Here is an 18,811-nt window from a genome sequence, read left to right as displayed (position 1 = left end):
TCGAGTCGATCTAAAAACATACTTTCTTAGAAAAAGTTTTGTTTTGTTAACTTACTTATTTAACATATTAAAAGTTTACTTTGAACATACTTCCGTAGGTACAATTTTGAAACATTCCCCGACCCATAAGAGGCAAGCGCCGGGCCGGTTCAAAAGTAAGGTCATAGCTAGTCATCCTCACTAGCTCGCATCTAGCTTATTCTATCGGGTCGACTTAACCATCCGCGATTCACTGCGAACGCTGTCCACGTTGTCCGCTAGGGCAATTTCATCATTCTGGCCATAGGCAGTCTTCCACTTGTTCTGGGACTCCGTGTAGGTGTTATCCAGGTAAGGATTGCCGGTGGCAGTCTCATCATCACCCCAACCGGGGATGTAGTGACGCATGAACGGGCGTAGGATGGGCAGGCAGGGACAGATGATGATTAGATTGGCTTCGACGTTGCTGATAGGGAATGCGGATTAGATTTTGCTCTTGAAAGGATGGAGCATAGGGAGGAGACACTCTTACATCCACAATTCGGGCCAGGCCAGCTTATAAGTCACGTCTGTGGCGTGGAGGAAGTCCACCAGGGTGACCATGCGCAGGATACTCGTGATGACAGTTCTATATAGTCGTTAGCGACTGATCGTTTCTTTGAAAATAGGAATATAGAAATCACGTACGCGCAACCGACGACGAACATAAGGAAAAGGTAAACCTTTTGAGAGCGGGGCATGTTGAGACGAAGCACGAGCGGAATAGGGAGTGTGATCAGCGCTAGATCAGTGACAATGTTGGTCACAGCGGTGGCGATGTATAGAGCCGTGCGGTTGACGCATTCTCCTTCGACAGTCGGGTCCCAGTTCCTGCTGACAGGGTGGCATGCGAGGATCAAGGCGAAAATAATTGAAATACTGTATCCCATCACGACGGCCGTGATAGCGTGCAATGCCATCACGTAGATCTTTTGCTTTTTCATAATTCGGTGGTAGAGAATGATAAGACTGATTTTCGCTAATGCGAGAGCGGGCACGTAAAGAATGGAGGTGGACAGTAGGTACTGGAAATAGATAGTATCAGTATTCGTCTAGTAGTCCGAGTTGAACAAAAAGTCTCTCCAGATACCTTTTCATATTCTCCGTATGTTTGTTTCGACACGTTCCACATATGACTGCCGACTCCGCCATATGTGAATGACACTATTGACAAGGGCTTGGTCAGCTCATGGAAAGTAACGCAGTGAACTTTATCAACCACGTACATAAGGATGTCATCTGTGTTCCGATGGAGAACAGCTATTGTTCGATGTGAGCAAGGCGGCCAAAACTGTAATCATTCTCAATGCGTACCCATGCCATAATAATTGACGCTGTTTGGGGAGGAAGACGTCAGCAAGATTCTGTCGGGCGAAAAGACTGACTGTCTTACCATCATCCAAGCCAAACTTGCGCAGCAAGTAGACCCGTGTCCAAACACGCAGCCCAAGACATATACAGCTGATTGTCAAACCGAAAACAATGATAGAGACGTTGGCATTGTACAGCCATGGGTATTCGTTATTGAATGTGGGCGTCACACCCGGTGGGGGCGGCGCCATTCCAACTGTAGCGGACATGATGTTATATTAACGAGAGTATGGGATGGATGGAGGTGTCACAGAGATGGTGGGGGAGGAGCCTGATATGAAAGCATCCTCAATTTACCATAGTGAATCCCCCTGAGTGCGTTCCTGCGCTGTTGACCACTTTACGTATGTAGTTTTCGCAGTAGTCAATCCCGACAAAACTTGGCTTCGATCCTTTCAAACTCATTATTGATTCAGTTCGTAGTTGGGTCTTGACAAGCCCCGTTGTCATCGGACTGATTGTCAATCCTGCTGTCCTGCATAAGCATAGCTTCAAGAATGGCCCGTTCGCGACTTAGCCATGTCGGTTATAGGCCGAAACCGCCACTAAACGCATGGATCAATGGCTGCGTTGAATGGCAGCAGCGACCCGTGGCGGCCCGCGAAATTACCGGGATATTTTTTGAGGATGGTCCACAATCAATGCAGGACGAATCCTTTGGGGCCGGTGGTTATGCCCTCTGTGACACCGTTGATCCTTCGAGGTTTCTGATCGGCGCTTTCAATAAGACCAGTCTCGTCTTTTGCAATTGGACTATAACCGCTTTTGCCACAGATGAAGAAGTCACCAAATAAACACCCTTGGGAATTATTCGCATCAGCAGGATGCCACGAAACACCGTTCTGGGCCTTTTGGCCCCTTTCTAAAGTATACTGCGCAGCCGGCTTTACATGTGCTGGCCCCCAAGTGGCCCTCGTCAATCCTTCATCCTTTATGAACATCTTCAGCGGAGATTTGACTTTGATTCTAGACCATTTTCCCTACGTTCACAGAATGCTGACACACACCCTAGAAAGGATTTACAATATCCCATTTTTGCCTCGTGGCCGGGAGGATATTCCCGGGATCTCAATAGACCAGATAGTCCCACATGTGTGATTGGCCACCACGCAATCGAGAACTCCATCCACAGCCCCTCAGTACCGGTTTGAGATTGAACAAAGCGTCAGATGTGTCCTAATCTAGTTTGAGCGAGTGATCGTTATTACCCTATCCTTATCCTGAAGGATTATTAGAGCGGGTCCTCTGAAACCGTACTCCGTACACACGTCTTCAGTAACATTAAGTTAGTTAGTGATTTGCATGCAGGCTTTCAATATTTCCCTCCGTATTGGTTCGTTCCTTCGCTAGTCGGCCCGTATTATTTCCTGGCGGTCTACTATGCTTACTGCCGGTCTGTATATTAACTGTCCTCTCGGCACTCTGTACAGGACCCTATCCTTAGTGGTTTAAGAAGGTCCCCTTACGTGTTTTTACAGTCGTATTCGGTAGATGTTTTCATCTATATGATGGATTTTCTGTATGGACTTTTACGGTCTCTCATTGGTCCCTATCTAAAGTACGTGCTCTCTGCCTCTTAATTCAAGACGACGCTCTGTCTACTTTTAGAGCTGCGTATGTATTTGAGAAGTAGAAATCACAAATTTTCGGCTGAATAACTATACAGCCAGCCCCACGGTGTCGGGTTGGGTTTGAGTAGATAGTCAAACGCATCTTTGTCTAGGCTAAGGAGAGAGCGATCATCTTGACCGAATTGAGAAATGACAACGTCGCATTCCTCACAGTTAGAGAAAATCGCAATCTTAGAAGATTATCACAGGTAATTGATAGTGTGATGGACATGCATTGGTATACAGAAGAAGGCAAGTGGCCTACCTGCTAGGACCACCTTTGGTTGTGTACATAACAAGGCTACACGTGCAGCGAGCAATAGTTAATCACCGCCTGGACCGTGCTGTCTAATCGCTCGTTCGTCAAGGCAAAAAAGACGATTTGGAAAAGCTTAGTTAAGCGACAAGGAAGGGGCCTATCCCAACATGGCATCGCGTCCACCCTCTGGTTCGGTCATCATTAGGGCAAAAAAAAAGGGCCAATGCTGATTATGTCATCCATCTTATCTCCGCAACCTTCACATCAATCATTACGCCATAAGTTACTCCAACTTCAACAAATCCAAAAAAAAACCATGGCGCACTCGAAGCGCAACACCTCTCTCCCACACTTTACCTCCTACGAACGCGGCCTCCTGCGCTCAACATGGGGCACAAAGCGCGGCGTAATCGGCCGCGACAGCTTCCTGCCCTTCGCGTCATGCCGATTGTGTCTCCAACCAGCCCGCGCGCCGGTGGTGGCCTGCGCCACGAACGGAGACCTGTTCTGTCGCGAGTGCGCGATCAATGACCTCCTCGCGCAGCGGCAGGAGATCAAGCGGCTTGAACGACAGCGCGAAGATGCGCGGAAGAGGCTGGCGGAGGGGGAGGAGGGGGAGCTTGAGGAGGAGAGGAGGAAGGAGTTGGCTCAATTTGAGCTTGTTTCTATGGGATTGGAAGGTGGTGGTGGTGGAAATCAAGCTGGGAAGAAGCGGAAAGCGGAAGGGAGTGAGACGGAAGAAGCCATGGCGAAGTTCAAGGCAAGAGAGGTGGAGATTGACGGGAAAAGGAAGAGGGTGTTTGAGCTGAATGAGAAAGAAATGGCGCGGTACGCAGAGGATGAAAAGGAGAGGTTGAAGAAGGAATTGAAACGGGAGAAGGTATTTTTATTTACATCATTCCTTTCCTATCCTTCTGGAGTTGCTAGGACTTGGATACTAACCCTTCTTTCTAGTCCTCGGCCAAATCCGCTCTACCTTCCTTCTGGGTCCCATCCCTCACGCCGGGCACGGATCCCAATGAGATCACCGCCCAAAAAGCAATCAAACTCACGCCCATCTGTCCCGCCTCCCCGGAGTCCAATCGGCATAGCTACTCGCTCAAATCGCTGGTGGACGTGCATTTCACCGAAGAAACCGGCGCGGATGGGACGGTCTCGCGCGTGTGTCCGAGCTGTAAGAAGAATCTGAGCAATGGGCTTAAAGCGATGCGTATGTTCCCTCCCTCGCCTATGTTCTGCTCGTGTCATGTCCATACTAACGGGGCTATTAATAATGACAGTCACCAAACCCTGCGGTCACATCATCTGCTCACCCTGCGTAACGAAATTTATGACTCTCCACGAAACACCGGATCCGCACGCTTCCAAAGAAGAACAAGCTCACTCGGCTGCGTTGCACGGGCGGATGCTGTGTTATGTCTGTGAAACGGATATCACGCCTCGCAATCCAGAGCAAAATGGGGATAAGAAAAAGTCCAAGAAGAAGGACAAGGAGAAAGATGGTGGGGTTCAGCCCGGTCTGGTGGCGGTTTGCTCTGAGGGCACTGGGTTTGCAGGCGGAGGAGGCAACGTGGCTACGAAGACCGGGGTTGCGTTTCAATGTTAGATGCAAAGATAAAAGTCAATTGATTGATGTGATGACGCTAATGATGATGCGACTATTCAAGTAAGTCATCATCCAACGCCCGGCCATGCATAAAATCCGCGAATGCCCTAGATATACAAAAAGTAGAAGATCGCACAATCCTTCTCAATCATCATGAAACAGCCTTCTTCGCGTTGTTGAACTCGCGCACCACAATCTCGCAGCGCACGTCCTGGCACAGACGGCGCCGGCGGCTAGGGTCCAGCGTGTTGGCGAACTCCAAGCCCGACGCGCGCTCCACGGCTTCCAGCGGAACCTCAAAGTCGGACAGGCGCTTCTCATTGGGGATGCGCGCATTGGGCAAAACGAACGCGCCCAGCGCGACCTTGCTGTCGGGAGACTCCGAGCCATCTTCCGCATAGATGACCTTGTAGAAGTGGGTCGGCACAGCGACATTGGGCGGGTTGCCGATAACCTCATAGTTGACGCGCCACTTCCCGTCCGGGTCGCGACGCGGCAGATACAGTGGGCCGGTGACGATGCGAACAGAGGAGTATTGTCTGGTGAGATTGCGACAGAATTCCTCAAAATGTGCCCAGTAGTCACGGTTGAAGCCCTCTCCAACCTGGGGGCACATATTGCTCAGTGCGAAAGTATCATCCATAGCTGCCTGGGACCACTTCGCGTCCGCAGCAGGCACCTGGTGACCGCGGTCATAGCCCGAACGGAAATAGTCGGCCAGCTTAGCGCGGAACTTGGGCGGGAGGGCTTCGTCCTCGACGAAGGAGCTGTGGCGCCGGTCGGCGTTCTTTATGGCCAGCGACTGCGGCGTAATGTGCTCGGCGACCCAGGCCGGGTTGCGGGTGCGGCGGTCGAAGGCACCTGTCACGGGGAGAGAGGAGAGCTCGTCGGCGACGGGGCCGGGGAAGCCATATTGGAAAATTCCGGAGGGGTCGACGGGGCCGGCAGCGGCGACGGCCACTTTGGCGGCGAGCGTTGAGGTGGGTGTTCCTGCTGGAACTGGGACTTTGACGCCGCCGGTGGGAGGAGAGGGGAGCTGTTGCTGTTGTTGTTGCTGCGGCGGACGAGGTTTGGAGGAGTAGAGCAGCGCGGTTATGCCGGCGCCAGTGGCTGCGCTGGCGGCGGCGATGACGGCCAAGGTTGCTTTGGACATGGCGAGTATGGGAGAGGGGAGAGGAGACCCGAGGGGCCTTTTCAAAAGGAGAGAGAGAGGTTGAAGGAAAAAAGAAAAAAACAGAGGGAAAGTCAGGAACCAAATAGGAAAATCAAAGAAGTCACGGGCCAATCAGCGGGTCAGCTGAGGTGGGCAGAAGGACAAGATTGGGATCACGACAGACCAGCTGATGGTATCGTCCTACACAGGTACAGGTGCATGGTCTTATAGTACGTGGTCAACGTAGGGCAGATAGGATGCCTCCCAGATCACAGGGCGAGTCGCTCACTGAGCAACCCTGGGCTGGATGTGATTTGCTCACCCTTGCCCACCCGAGCGAGCCGCCCAACCCAAAACACATATTCAGTGCGATAAAGCAAATGCTAAATTTAGGTACGACGATGTGATGGGCCATCTAGCTGCTGTACAGAGCACTGAAGTAGTCCCGCCCGATCTTTTTCGCGGGGGTCAGGTCGGAGATGTCGCAGATGCGCTCCAGACAAGCTCAAGCGCTCTCTCGCGCTGTTGAGTAATCAAAACATTCGTGCACCTCGGCCTTGACGTATTTATCGGCTCATCCATAATTCAAGTAACTCATGACCTTTCGGCCTCGGGATTTTCTGTAGTATTGATTTATCAGCGTAGAAGACAGCAGCATCCAGCGTTATAATTTATATCAGAATACACCTCGCCATTCTTCTTGTATCTCCCGACTCGGCACTAATACACTACAAGCCCTTTGTACTACGGCCTATGCACCACTTCACTTCAATCTCTTTATTTGCAATCTAGACGGGATAGAAAGTATTGAAAATGGGCATGAAGAAAGCTCAAGACGGTCAGAACGCAAACGGAAAGAACCAATCGGAGGATGAAGTAGGGCTCGAATCGAGGCTCAAGGAGACGACAGAAGCCATCTCAGAGGGCTGGGACGGCGATCCTGAGAATCCGTACAACTGGCCAGTGAGGAGGAAGGTGCTGCAAGTTTTGATGCTTGCCTCTGCAGCTTTCACAACGTGAGCCGAACTTGTCTTACTCCAGAAATATAGCTCCGGCGCTAAATAGGTATCCAGATCTCTTGGTGTGTCTATATTGTCGCCTGCTCGCTCTCAGTTCATGGAAGATTTTGGAGTCAGCGGTACTGTTTCCATCCTACCATTGTCTCTCTATGTGCTTGCTCTGGGCCTTGGCCCTGTGGTTGGAGGGCCGCTGTCAGAGACCGTTGGGAGATATCCAATCTATATAGGCACAATGACTCTGGGGACGTTGTTCACGCTGGGAGTCGGATTCAGTCGCACATTCGCATCACTTTGCATCTTGCGCTTTTTTGCGGGATTCTCTTACGCACCTTCTTTGGCCATTGCTGCAGGGACTATCAACGAAACCTTCAAACCAAACACCCGCGCTCTCCCATCCACTATCTTCATTCTAACGCCATTTCTGGGTCCGGGTATTGGGTAACTAATTTGCCACTTTGCCTATGCCTATCAAATGGCCATGCTAACAGTTTGCATAGACCCGTCATTGGGAGCTTCGTTGTTGTTAGAAAAGGCTGGCGCTGGACCCAGTGGACGTTGATCTTCTTCGCTATCTTCACCATTATCACCATTGTCCTCTTCGCTAGAGAGACATTTCATCCCATCCTAAAACGCCGTCGCGCCAAGAAGCTTGGTTTAGACTTGCTTCCATCGTCACCGCTGTCCTCAAAGATCCGACTTTTCGTGACAATTGCTCTCCTTCGCCCCCTTCTCATGCTTTTGACTGAGCCAATTGTTGCTTTTATCTGCCTCTATGCGGCATGCGAATTCGCAACACTCTTTTCATTCTTCGCTGCCATCCCGTTCATTTTCGAAAGTGTTTATGGCTTTAGCCTCGAGGACTCCGGGCTTGCGTTCTTGGCTATAGTCGTAGGGTGTTTACTAGGCGCCCTAACAGTATTACTGTGTGATGTGTTCTTATATCGCCGCCAAGCCAGAAATTATCCCGCACAAAAAATTCCTCCCGAGCACCGTCTCTATCCAGCTCTTCTAGGCAGCGTCTGTCTGCCTATTGGCCTGTTCTGGTTTGGATGGACTTCTAGGATCGAGATCCATTGGGCAAGCCCTATTGTCGCAATCATGCTTTTTGCATGGGGAAACCTATGTGTGTTTGTCAGTACGACTCAGTATATGGTGGATACCTACCTCGGCCTCACTGTGGCAAGCGCCATGAGTGCGAACAGCCTGGCCAGATACGGACTTGCGGCTGCGTTCCCCCTGTTTACCACTCAAAGTGAGTTCCTGCAACTTGTTCTCTTCATAAGAATACCTTCTGACCTTTTCTCAAAGTGTATACTAATCTCGGCATTGGCTGGGCTACAAGTGTGCTCGGGTTCATTGCTGTTGCATTGTTACCTGTTCCGTGGGTCCTTTTCCGAGCTGGACGGAAACTGAGATCTCTGAGTAAATATCAAACTACTGATTTTGAGTAGACATTATTTTCAATCTGAGTTTCCCTGCTACTTAAGAGGCTGTTCATACCCAGATGCCAATTTTATGTTGTTACTGCTTTTTAAGTCTGCAAAAAAACACGCGATTTATTTACCTAGGGTCATTGTGCTTTGCCGTTGGCAATCTTTTCGTACATCATACACACTGCCCGCACATCACCCTGTGCGCCATACTCGCTCAAATCAAAGTCAATCGACTCGCCAACATCGCGGAACCCGCACTTCCGGTACAACGGCAGCCCCGCTGGCGATGCCTCCAACCACGCCGGCACATGATGGCGATCAGCCTCTTGCAGCGCAGCCCTTACCAGGGCCGCGCCGGCTCCACGACCCTGGAATTTGGGGTCTACGGTGAGGATCTGGAGGACTGAGCAGGTGAGTATTAGCATGCACGGTACAAAACCTCAAGGTATGCCGAAGGACAAATTCACGTACTGCTAGCCGGCTTCCCCGTAATCCACTTTCCCCTCCTCTTTGCCACAGCGCGATGATAGTCAAAGAAGAGTGCCGGACTAATCGCAACCTCGGGGGCAGTTTTGTGTCGCTCCGCGGCAGCTGCTTCTTCGGCGGCATGCGTTTCGCCGTCGAGATAAAGGCTCCAGCATGCCCAGCCCAGAACGTCGCCCGTGGAGTCGTCGACGGCCTTGACGAACCGCGCAGTCTTGCTGCCGAGAAACCATTCTCGAAGATCTTTTTCGAGATTGGGGTTCCGCTCTGGTAGCCTGTACAGCAGATGCATGAGGGCATCGTCGGCGAAAGCCTCGTCGTGGATGCGGGCGAGGGTTGGGATGTCGTCGATGGAGACGGGGTGGAGGGAGATCATTGCGAAGATGGTCAATACAAATCACCGAGCGAAGCGAGGGTCATACCCTGTAGTTGTTAATGTTTTCAAACCGCGAAGTTCGAGAAAATGGGAATTTTCGTCTTTGTCGGCCGGAGAGAGGGGGTGTTTCCGAATTAGGAGCCCGACGGAACTAACTCTGAATGGCAAGTCCCTAGTCCGTTGCAGTCTAGATTGGATGTTTAAATATGGTTATCTGGAGTCCCTAGATCTGCACGTAGTACGGTGTAACGGATGTATATCATTCGATTACTCGATCGATTACCGACCGGGCCATACCCAGGGTAGGTAGAGGGCGAGACTAGTGAGAACCTTGGGGACGATAACCTGGTGTTCTGCCCAACTGACTATATATATCATGTCACTCATATCTCTTAGACCGCAGGTAGCATATTTCTCCGTTGTGGTGTTGTAAGTTGAGAGTGCCTGGACTTGACCGCCAGCCCTTCTTTCCGTCTGACATCATGGTTTTCGCACTTTTGCCTTCTGCCACTCCCGCCATGGCTGACTCGAACGACCTCCGGGGCTGGGTGATGAGCGCCGTGTCGGGGATCGGTGGGTGTGAAGTCCTCCATGCTTTAGACCTCTCTCCTAACAACTTCCTTTGCAGCTTGTGTCCTCGGCTCGACCGTCATCTGCGCCGACCTGGTGCTGCGCCGCCTCACTCACTACAAGAGCTTTCAGATCGCCAACAGCAACAACTTCCTGGCGGCGTCGCTATGTCTCAGCGCGGGTGTGATGGTGCGTCTGCAGTTGTTTCGCTTGTTTTCCAGCTCACTAACCCGTGTCAGCTCTTCACCTCCCTGTACAGCATGCTCCCCACCTCCAAGGAATACCTCGCGCGCGCCGGCTTCTCCTCCACCACCGCTGCCTACCTCCTGACGGGTCTGTTTCTCGCGGGAATTATCGTCATTCGCATAGTGTCGGGTTTCATCCATCGCTTCATTCCATCCCATGTCGTCGACTGCGCTCATACCCACGATGAGCCGGAAACCGACCCCGAACGCGGCGACGGCCGACGACACGGCCACCACTCGCACGGGAATACCGAACACACGCCCCTGCTGCGACCTCCGGAGCCTCGGTCGTCCAAGTCGACACCGGCTGTCGTGCAGCGGCCCAATCGCGACGATTGGCAGGTGACAGACACTGCGTCCAGGGAGTCGTTGCGGGCGATCGTCACGCGTCGGTTCAGTTCACTCATGGGCGGTGCCAAGCCTCTGTGTGACGAGAACGGGCCATGTTACGGGTTTTCTCAGACCTGTGGCCGCGAGTGCACCAAGGTTCTCCCGCTTGTGATCGCACCAACTGAGATTGGCCGCCCCGGTATGCCACCGCATCATCAGAGTCTTTCTGTGCAGCTCCAGTCTGGCGAGACACATTCAGATTTGGTGCCATATACAGGAGATACAGTGTCGGCGCAACACTCGGTTTCAGCCAGTTCGTCCTCATCATCTCGGACTCAAGACGTGCACTCGGAGCATCACGACCACTCCCACGCAAACCATGAAGAGCACGACCACACCCACTCGAAGCCTGGAGCTGGTAATCCCCATCACCACCACGTCCCACAGAACGCATTCCTGTCCATTGGCCTACAAACATCCCTCGCCATCGCCCTCCACAAACTCCCCGAGGGCTTCATCACCTACGCCACCAACCACGCCAACCCCAAACTCGGCCTCACCGTGTTCCTAGCCCTCTTCATGCACAACATCACCGAGGGATTCGCCATGGCGCTACCATTGTATCTAGCGCTCAGCTCGCGCTGGAAAGCAATGTTCTGGTCCAGCCTACTGGGCGGAATCAGCCAACCTGCCGGTGCGGGCTTGGCTGCATTGTGGATCTGGGGCTCGGGACGCCACGACGGCCACGGCGCCACGGGCCCTTCATGGGGCGTATATGGCGGGATGTTCGCCGCCACGGCCGGGGTGATGACATCCGTCGCGCTGCAGCTGTTCAGCGAGGGACTTGGTCTGACGCACCATCGGGGTATGGGGATTGGCTTTGCCGTGGCCGGAATGGGTCTCATGGGTCTGAGCTTTGCGTTGACGGCATGAATGGACCTGGATTGGAGTGGATATACGAGAGAGGTGTTGACTAACTGTTGCATTGCGGTGTTTATTCATTTCTATATTGGCACATACACATACACCACCAACAAAAAGAGACGGCTGGGCGTTTGGGGTTTGTTTATTTTCTGCGTGGCGCCTTTGCGCCAGGACACACTTTTTCCCTTGAACAGAACGATGTGTATGGGATTGAATGATTGCATGCACGGACAGAACAGGGGACCTACATGCGTATCTCATCGTTGATACAGTCTAGGAGACACGAATACCTATCATTATTCCAGTGGCCGGATTAGCCTTGCTTGCATCTACTGCGTTAACCAGCCCTAACTAAGTCCGGAAAAGTAAAAGTCTCTGACGCGCCGAAGATAATTGACCCTCGTCTTTCACCTGCATTACTATAATCGGCATTCTCCCTACCCCATGATCAGAGCCCCAGAGCCCCACCCCCAGAACTGTCATGCCCGCATCCGGTAATCCCCGCATCGCCGCATTTGGTAACAACGCCAGAGTGGTGACCACATGTACTCGTTCTTGGAGGTAGCCGAGAATCAACATTGGTATCTTTCTTTCACTTCTGCTTCTGCCCAGCTAGCTAGTGCTTGTCGGCCAATTCCATATGTCGTCGACCTACACCTCAACTAAATGTATCACTACCAGGCGAAAGGAACAAAACCAAAACTCTACCTGTCCCGATAGATAGTCCGCAAATCATCCAGCTCAACTCCTTTCTACTAGAATTGACTCCAGGTCCTGGCCTCAGCACCATATCCAAATCCAAAATCCGGTCAGTCCATAGGATTAGCAAAAAACTCGCCCCTTACTTAGACTTTCAATAGTGCGACACCGGTCCTCTATACTAAATGCATTCTTGAACCTCTTCGCATCGTTCCGATCTGCAGCCTTGATCGTTGTACATAGAACTCAAACTCAATCACCTACGCATGTTCTCACAATGTCTACCCTCCAGCACCGGATCTTCGGAACAGGTAACCCGAGTGGGGCGGCCTCGATGTAGAAATTAGAGCTCGTCCCTGTCGCAGGCTTCGAGGACGTGTATTCCGCCGCAGGTCGGCCAACCGCGGACCGTGGCCTCGGATTGGATGCCGTAGGTGGCGCGGAGGTCGGTTGCTGACAGCGGTGTTGGACAGGGGGCGCATTCTTTGCTGTCTTCCGGATCTGTGGGGCTCCTTGACCTTGACCGAGAAGTTGAGATCCATGGATGGGACGAGCTTGTAGGCCTGGGAGAGAGAGGTGGTAATGACGATTATAAAGACTACTATTGAGACGATCATCCTGTTCTTTCTGAATAGCTTAGTTGAGATGGGTTACTGTTTATGGTCATCACCAGAGCCCAACCCCAGAATCTGGTGTCGCCGGATTCAGCAATCCGGTCCCCGCATCGACGCATTTGGGGTGGTCGGGACGGCCCATGGACGGCGCGAAAGTCATGACCACATGTACTCGGAGGTAGCCGAGACTGAACGTCGGTGTCTTTCTTTGTCTCGGGATGTTACACTTAATTGGCTAGTGCGTGCCGAACTCATGATTCATGGAGAACACGAGGAATCTAGAATAGGAGACTAAGGTTTGGTAACTAATACCCACCGCTAACCAACATGAGCCACGTCTAAGCGAACCCTCCGTGCCTTTCCCGGAGAGACAGAAACTACCCTTGTAATTGACACCAATGTCTCGGAGGCGCAGGCATCACCTCACCGAGCCAAGACGGTCCGAGTAGAGAACACTGCCCGAAGAAAAGGCATTCGATACCTCACACTACACACTTTGCCCACGACGCAAGGGAGATCCATAGACCGGTATGATCCGTATACTGTACAGCACATACCAGCATGGACTCCATGTGGGCAAGGCCCACTGGCCCGAATCGGGATGCGGAGTTTAGGGGTAGGAATGCTGGCACGATCCGGATCTGGGGTCCATGCGTGCCCGTGATCGGGTCATTCTGACAGTTATGACTCCTCCTGTTCAGCTGGTGGTCTGATTTGTAGCCGTTGGGCGTACCGCCAGTAGGTCAGATCTTGCGTGGTTTGCAGGGGTATGGCCAGTCGGGATGCACACCGGCGTGGACTTGGTCATACCGCACCCAGCCACCGACCTTGTTCTGCCTCCAGGTCGGAAAATTAATTAAGGAAAAAGAAAAAGAAAAGGCCGGCCGCTCGGGCGAAATATCACCGACTTGGCGGTTGGCACTAACCCTACCGGTGCCGGTCAAATATCGGGAGGGAGAGCAGTCTCTGCACTGGCGGATGGCCGAGAACATAGGGGCCGGGCCAGGAGGAAAGTCGGCTAGTATAGCGCGTGAATTATTAAGGAACATCCATCCTAGAGTCGTATTCTCCCATCAACACTCGGCCAGTCCGTGCCGGAACCAATGGCTCGCTGTCTCCAAAGGGGCAAATGGCCGGCTGGCCCTTAGCCCGATGCAACCATGTGGCGTGCTGGCGGACGGAACAGGCCGCATGGACTGTCAAGTATTGGAGGAAGGCCAAGCTAGGGGAGCCTTGGGCCTCCGCATTGGCGCAAACTCAGTGTCGGCGCCAGACCGGGGGTGGGTTAGCGTGTTTTCTCCGCAAACGTGGAGAGTTTGTTGTTTCTATATCTGCTCGCTCCTTTCCCTCCTGCTCTTCTCTTTTTTCTTTTCCTTCATCCACTTCTTTCTTTACCTTTCCCCTTCTTTCTCCCCCCCCTTAACCCGCCATCATGGGCTACACCATCGGCAACATCTATGTCATCACCACGGTGGCCGTCGTCGGCGGCGCACTGTTTGGTTTCGACATCGCCTCCATGTCCGCCATGTAAGTCGTGGGCGCTTTTTAACCTCCTGGTGGATACAGATCTGACTTTCCACATCCAGTCTTGGCACACAACAGTACAAATGTTTCTTCAACCAGACCGGAAGGAACTCCGAGGGCGACTGTGGTGGCCCGACCGCTGCCAACCAGGGTGGTATCTCGGCCTCCATGCCCGGTGGCTCGTTCGTCGGCGCTCTGATCTCCGGTTTCCTGACCGACTGGATCGGCCGTAAGCGCTCCATCCAAACTGGCTCCCTCATCTGGTGCATCGGTAGCGCCATCGTCTGCTCCTCCATGAACATCGGCCAGCTCGTCGCCGGCCGTTTCATCAACGGTATCTCCGTCGGTATTCTCTCTGCCCAGGTCCCTGTCTACGTCGCCGAGTTGGCACAGCCCTCCAAGCGTGGTACTGTTGTCGGCTCCCAGCAGTGGGCCATCACCTGGGGTATCCTGATCATGTTCTACGTCTCGTACGGCTGCAGCTTCCTGAAAGGCAATGCCGCCTGGCGTACCCCCTGGGGTCTGCAGATGATCCCCGCCGTCATGCTCTTCGGTGCTGTCTTCTTCTTGCCCGAGTCTCCTCGTTGGTTGGCCAAGCAGGACCGATGGGAAGAGGCCCACGAGGTTCTGGCTCTCGTTCACGCCAAGGGTGACAAGAACGCCGCCTTCGTGCAGACCGAGATGGCTGAGATCCGCGAGATGGTCGAGTTCGAGCGGGCCCACTCCAACGTTAGCTACCTCGATCTCTTCAAGAAGGATATGATCTTCCGCACCCACGTCGGCATGTTCACCCAGATCTGGTCCCAGCTCACGGGCATGAACGTCATGATGCTGTACATTACCTACGTCTTCGGTATGGCCGGTCTCAGCGGTAACGCCAACCTCGTCGCCTCGTCCATCCAGTACGTGATCAACGTCGTGATGACCATCTTCGCCCTGGTCTTCATTGATCGCTGGGGCCGTCGCATCCCGATGCTGGTTGGTTCGACTTTGATGATGGTCTTCATGTTCGCCAACGCCGGTCTCTTCGCCTCCTACGGCAAGCCCGCTCCCCCCGGCGGCGTGGACCACGTCGCGGAGGAGTCGTGGAACATTGGCGGATCCCCTCACGCTGCCAAGGCTATCATTGCCTGCACGTACTTGTTCGTGGCCTCGTACGCGCCAACCTGGGGACCCGTTAGCTGGATCTACCCTCCTGAGCTGTTCCCGCTGCGCCTGCGCGGTAAGGCCGTCGCCGTGGCGACCGCGTCCAACTGGATCTTTAACTTTGCTCTATCCTACTTCGTGCCCCCGGCCTTTGAGAACATCCAGTGGAAGACCTACCTTGTCTTCGGCGTCTTCTGCTTCGCCATGACCGTCCACGTCTTCTTCCTCTTCCCCGAGACCGCCGGCAAGACCCTGGAGGAGGTCGAAATCATGTTCACCACCCCCGGCATGCGCGCCTGGAAGACCGACGTGCAGTTCCAGCACGTCCGCAAGCTCGAGCAGGGCCAGATCACCTCCGACAAGCTGGGTCTGGTCGAGGAGGCTCACGAGCCCACCACGCGGAACGATGTTCTCGAGCCCGAGAAGCAGACTGCTACTGCCACGCAGGTCGAATAGATTGTTTTCCCTCTGGTGGGCTAAGTTCTGTGATGCGATGCGGCAAAGACAGATGTGATACTTTTTTTTCCATTCTTTCTTTCCTGTCGTCCATCACGCTAATTTTTGATACCTCCTATTGTGTGTCTCATCTTCTACGCTTCTACGCGTCTACGTGTATCCGAATTTCCAAAATCGAACTTCTGCTTTGCACTGACAATTGTTTCTGTAATTCCTGCACGCCGACGTACATCCATCCTCAAGCCTGAAACAGGCCTAGTAGTACTGTAGCATTTTTAATAAAAGGAATACAGTAGTGTGTCACACCACATGCGCTGAAACTTATTCCTATTCGATATTTTCACCGTCCTGCTAGTTTAGCGCCGCGCACTTTCCTTTAGTGGGGAAGGGTAGGGCGTCCAAACTCGGGGGGGGGGCTTGTATAAACTCAGCCCCTAGTCAGCCTTAGCGTCGCCCGCTTTGACCGCCACAGACCCTAGCCCCACCAGACCAGACCCCGGTACTAATTTAGTTAGCCAGGTGTAGCCGAGCAACAACCCAAGTTTGTTTCTCTTCTGTGGCGTGGCCATGGAAAGGAGGATCCGTCGTTTGGGATGGTTACATGGGAAAAAGGAAGGAAGAAGCAGCTACATTCCTCCACAACACAACTGAAACAAAGAACTAACCCAGAAAAGTTATTTTTTTACCTTTCTCGGGTGGCACGGATACCAGCCCAAACCCCCTGGTCCGGTTCTGATTGGATGCCTTTGCAAACCCTATCACCGGGACAGAAAGCCTTGCGCTCTTGGCGCATCCATCGAATAGACATCCCCGCGGGGACATTTTGGTGGGGGGGAAGGGGGGAAGGGGGACGGGCTTTTGCTAAGGACGAGTAATAATAATTCATGAGCTGTCTGGAACTAATTTATTTATTTGCCTATTCTCCGTCTCGTACGTATATGGCAGCAATCTCGGTCAGTCTCTACGAGAGTACCCCTATTTGGCCCCAAATATCCTATCCAACCCTGTATTATTAGTTCCTTCTCAGCTTTCCTCAAACAAGAGGTATCATCATCCTTCCCGCCCCTTGTCGCTCGCCACGACCACGCACGGCGGTCTTAGATCCCCGCCGTTGCCGCTGTTGCGCTATACGTCGTTTACGTATATGCACGTACCTACAAATCTTAGCGCGTCGCGTGGTGTTCGAGCGCGGGCTTTGACGGCTGCGATCGGCCGGCGCTCGAGCACGTCCGTCGTGGCCGGCCACTATTCATCCTGCGAGTCATCGCTTAGGGGAAAGTAAACGGCACTAAGCTTTGCCGACGACGCCTCTTTTCCTTTTTTTTTTAATTTAAATTCTTTTTAAAAGTTTGGTGTCTCACGCGGGGGAAATGTCGGAGAGAGACCGGAGTTTCGGACATTATTATTAGTTTAGTGAGCTCGCGTTGATGTTGGTCCGATGTGGTGGGAGAGGCAGTAAAGAAGGTTTCGGCGTTGAGGCTGATCTTTGTGTGGAGCTTATTTGTACAGTACTGCTGAGGCGGCGGTCGAGCTGTGTTGTTGGACATGGCTTTTTTGGTCTCTGGGCTTTTTTTTGGAGTCTGGGGTTCGAGTGACTGAGCGCTGGCTTGTTTTCAGTCTGCAGGCTAGTTAAGGACGGAATTGGCCCGATATACTTCACCTGTCACTAGTTCCTTCTATATTTTTTACCAATAAATTCAAATGGGTTTTCATTACTGCTTCAAAATCTGTTGTATTTCATTATAGAGCGATTGTCATGTCCAATTATTTGGATTACACCACAGAGTCGCCCTTTTCAGTCGGTCTATACAATATAGTTCCAATTAGCTCATCTCGCAAAGATCATCCCTTCCACACATCAAACATACCTCTGCAAAGACTTCTTCCTCATATGCCAAACCTTGTCATAACCCCTAAACTCAAACGGCGCCGTCCGCCTTAGCACAGTCCTATGCTTATTCGTCCACCCACGCACACTTCCCAAAGACTGCGCATTATGCACCGCGCCGCCAACCATCGGATCGAGAATCAGACTGACTTCCCTGTTGGCGGGGCTGACAAAAAGCGGGTCATGGGTCACGTCGCCTTCGAGTTTATATTCATCTTCCAGAGCTCTGTGCTCGCTCTCTGGCGTTGTGCTGGACGGATCGTAGGGTGATTTGTGGTGCCCGACTTCGTCGTCTGTCCCTGATTTGCAGGTCTCGTATCTTTCTGGGTTAAGGGCTTTTCTCTCCGACGTGGGGTCCGGGTCTTCAGAGAGGTTGGTGTTGTGGAAGGCCTGGGTGTAGGCCCTTCCTTGGGAGGATTTCAATTGAAAATGTGTTCTTGACAAGGTCCCCGTTTGGAGTATAGAAGTGAACGATCGCATGCTCTTCATCGTGGTTGATTGTGTTGAATCCGATGGATGATGTTGGATTTAGCTGGGGTAGGTTGATGATGAGAGCTAAAACAGCGCGTTTTGTAAGTGCCAGCACCCGGAAATCTCTCTCTATTCAGGGTGCTATTGGAATTATCTCATCGTGGTTCGTGACATCATCTGTAGTGCTCTTGCTGAGCTTTGGCTGTCAGTGGCGATATTGTTGTCACCTGCCCAGCCTGAACCCTGGGTTTGTGATGCAAGCGGCCAATCCACTGGGGAACAAACAAAGGTTGTTCTGGTCTTGAAAATCTTGCTTTTGGGTGCTGTTCAAGCAGTGAATAGAGGATACTGGGTTTTCAGATGAAATTCTTATACTTTGTGTCTATTGAAGTGGAGATGACTGCAATTGCTAACAGCACACCTTTCCCATCAGTCCTTGAGGCGTAGTCGCCTGGCTCGATAAGGCAGTGCACCCACCAACGAAAACCATTAAATATCGACACCTGCAAGAAAAATGGGTTGAAAGGTTAATGCAAGAATGAGTCCACGAGCCCCAATAACAGCGCGAATGATAACCTGCTACGTCTGTCTTCGATAATACTTCAGATGAACGATA

General features: G+C 52.3%; 7 protein-coding genes across 7 annotated transcripts; 3 read left to right on the top strand and 4 right to left on the bottom strand.

The window, feature by feature from the left end:
* Positions 1 to 201: 201 nt before the first annotated feature.
* PFLUO_LOCUS9480 (uncharacterized protein) lies at positions 202 to 1,598 on the bottom strand (the record flags this gene model as incomplete). The annotated part of the gene is made up of 7 exons (XM_073787312.1): positions 202 to 445; positions 512 to 607; positions 667 to 1,043; positions 1,109 to 1,182; positions 1,245 to 1,278; positions 1,333 to 1,352; positions 1,412 to 1,598. The coding sequence occupies 7 exons, from the start codon at positions 1,596 to 1,598 to the stop codon at positions 202 to 204; spliced, it is 1,032 nt and encodes a 343-aa protein (XP_073643480.1).
* Positions 1,599 to 3,574: 1,976 nt separating this feature from the next.
* Positions 3,575 to 4,864, top strand: PFLUO_LOCUS9479 (uncharacterized protein; the record flags this gene model as incomplete). Its single annotated transcript, XM_073787311.1, has 3 exons — positions 3,575 to 4,138; positions 4,213 to 4,468; positions 4,539 to 4,864. 3 exons carry the CDS (start codon positions 3,575 to 3,577, stop codon positions 4,862 to 4,864), a joined length of 1,146 nt encoding a protein of 381 aa, XP_073643479.1.
* A 151-nt stretch (positions 4,865 to 5,015) lies between these two features.
* PFLUO_LOCUS9478 (nuclease) lies at positions 5,016 to 6,017 on the bottom strand (the record flags this gene model as incomplete). The annotated part of the gene is made up of 1 exon (XM_073787309.1): positions 5,016 to 6,017. The coding sequence occupies one exon, from the start codon at positions 6,015 to 6,017 to the stop codon at positions 5,016 to 5,018; it is 1,002 nt and encodes a 333-aa protein (XP_073643478.1).
* Positions 6,018 to 8,606: 2,589 nt separating this feature from the next.
* PFLUO_LOCUS9477 (uncharacterized protein) lies at positions 8,607 to 9,328 on the bottom strand (the record flags this gene model as incomplete). Its single annotated transcript, XM_073787308.1, has 2 exons — positions 8,607 to 8,872; positions 8,941 to 9,328. The coding sequence occupies 2 exons, from the start codon at positions 9,326 to 9,328 to the stop codon at positions 8,607 to 8,609; spliced, it is 654 nt and encodes a 217-aa protein (XP_073643477.1).
* A 518-nt stretch (positions 9,329 to 9,846) lies between these two features.
* Positions 9,847 to 11,406, top strand: PFLUO_LOCUS9476 (Zinc transporter; the record flags this gene model as incomplete). The annotated part of the gene is made up of 3 exons (XM_073787307.1): positions 9,847 to 9,901; positions 9,957 to 10,087; positions 10,138 to 11,406. The coding sequence occupies 3 exons, from the start codon at positions 9,847 to 9,849 to the stop codon at positions 11,404 to 11,406; spliced, it is 1,455 nt and encodes a 484-aa protein (XP_073643476.1).
* Positions 11,407 to 14,142: 2,736 nt separating this feature from the next.
* On the top strand, positions 14,143 to 15,836 carry PFLUO_LOCUS9475 (high affinity glucose transporter; the record flags this gene model as incomplete). Its single annotated transcript, XM_073787306.1, has 2 exons — positions 14,143 to 14,237; positions 14,297 to 15,836. 2 exons carry the CDS (start codon positions 14,143 to 14,145, stop codon positions 15,834 to 15,836), a joined length of 1,635 nt encoding a protein of 544 aa, XP_073643475.1.
* Positions 15,837 to 17,609: 1,773 nt separating this feature from the next.
* On the bottom strand, positions 17,610 to 18,213 carry PFLUO_LOCUS9474 (uncharacterized protein; the record flags this gene model as incomplete). The annotated part of the gene is made up of 2 exons (XM_073787305.1): positions 17,610 to 17,640; positions 17,705 to 18,213. The coding sequence occupies 2 exons, from the start codon at positions 18,211 to 18,213 to the stop codon at positions 17,610 to 17,612; spliced, it is 540 nt and encodes a 179-aa protein (XP_073643474.1).
* Positions 18,214 to 18,811: the final 598 nt, after the last annotated feature.

This window comes from Penicillium psychrofluorescens (assembly GCF_964197705.1).
Source record: "Penicillium psychrofluorescens genome assembly, chromosome: 6".
NCBI classification, from domain to species: Eukaryota; Fungi; Ascomycota; class Eurotiomycetes; order Eurotiales; family Aspergillaceae; genus Penicillium; species Penicillium psychrofluorescens.
Note: the sequence above shows the minus strand (reverse complement) of the source record. Positions and strands in the feature narration are given on the sequence as shown.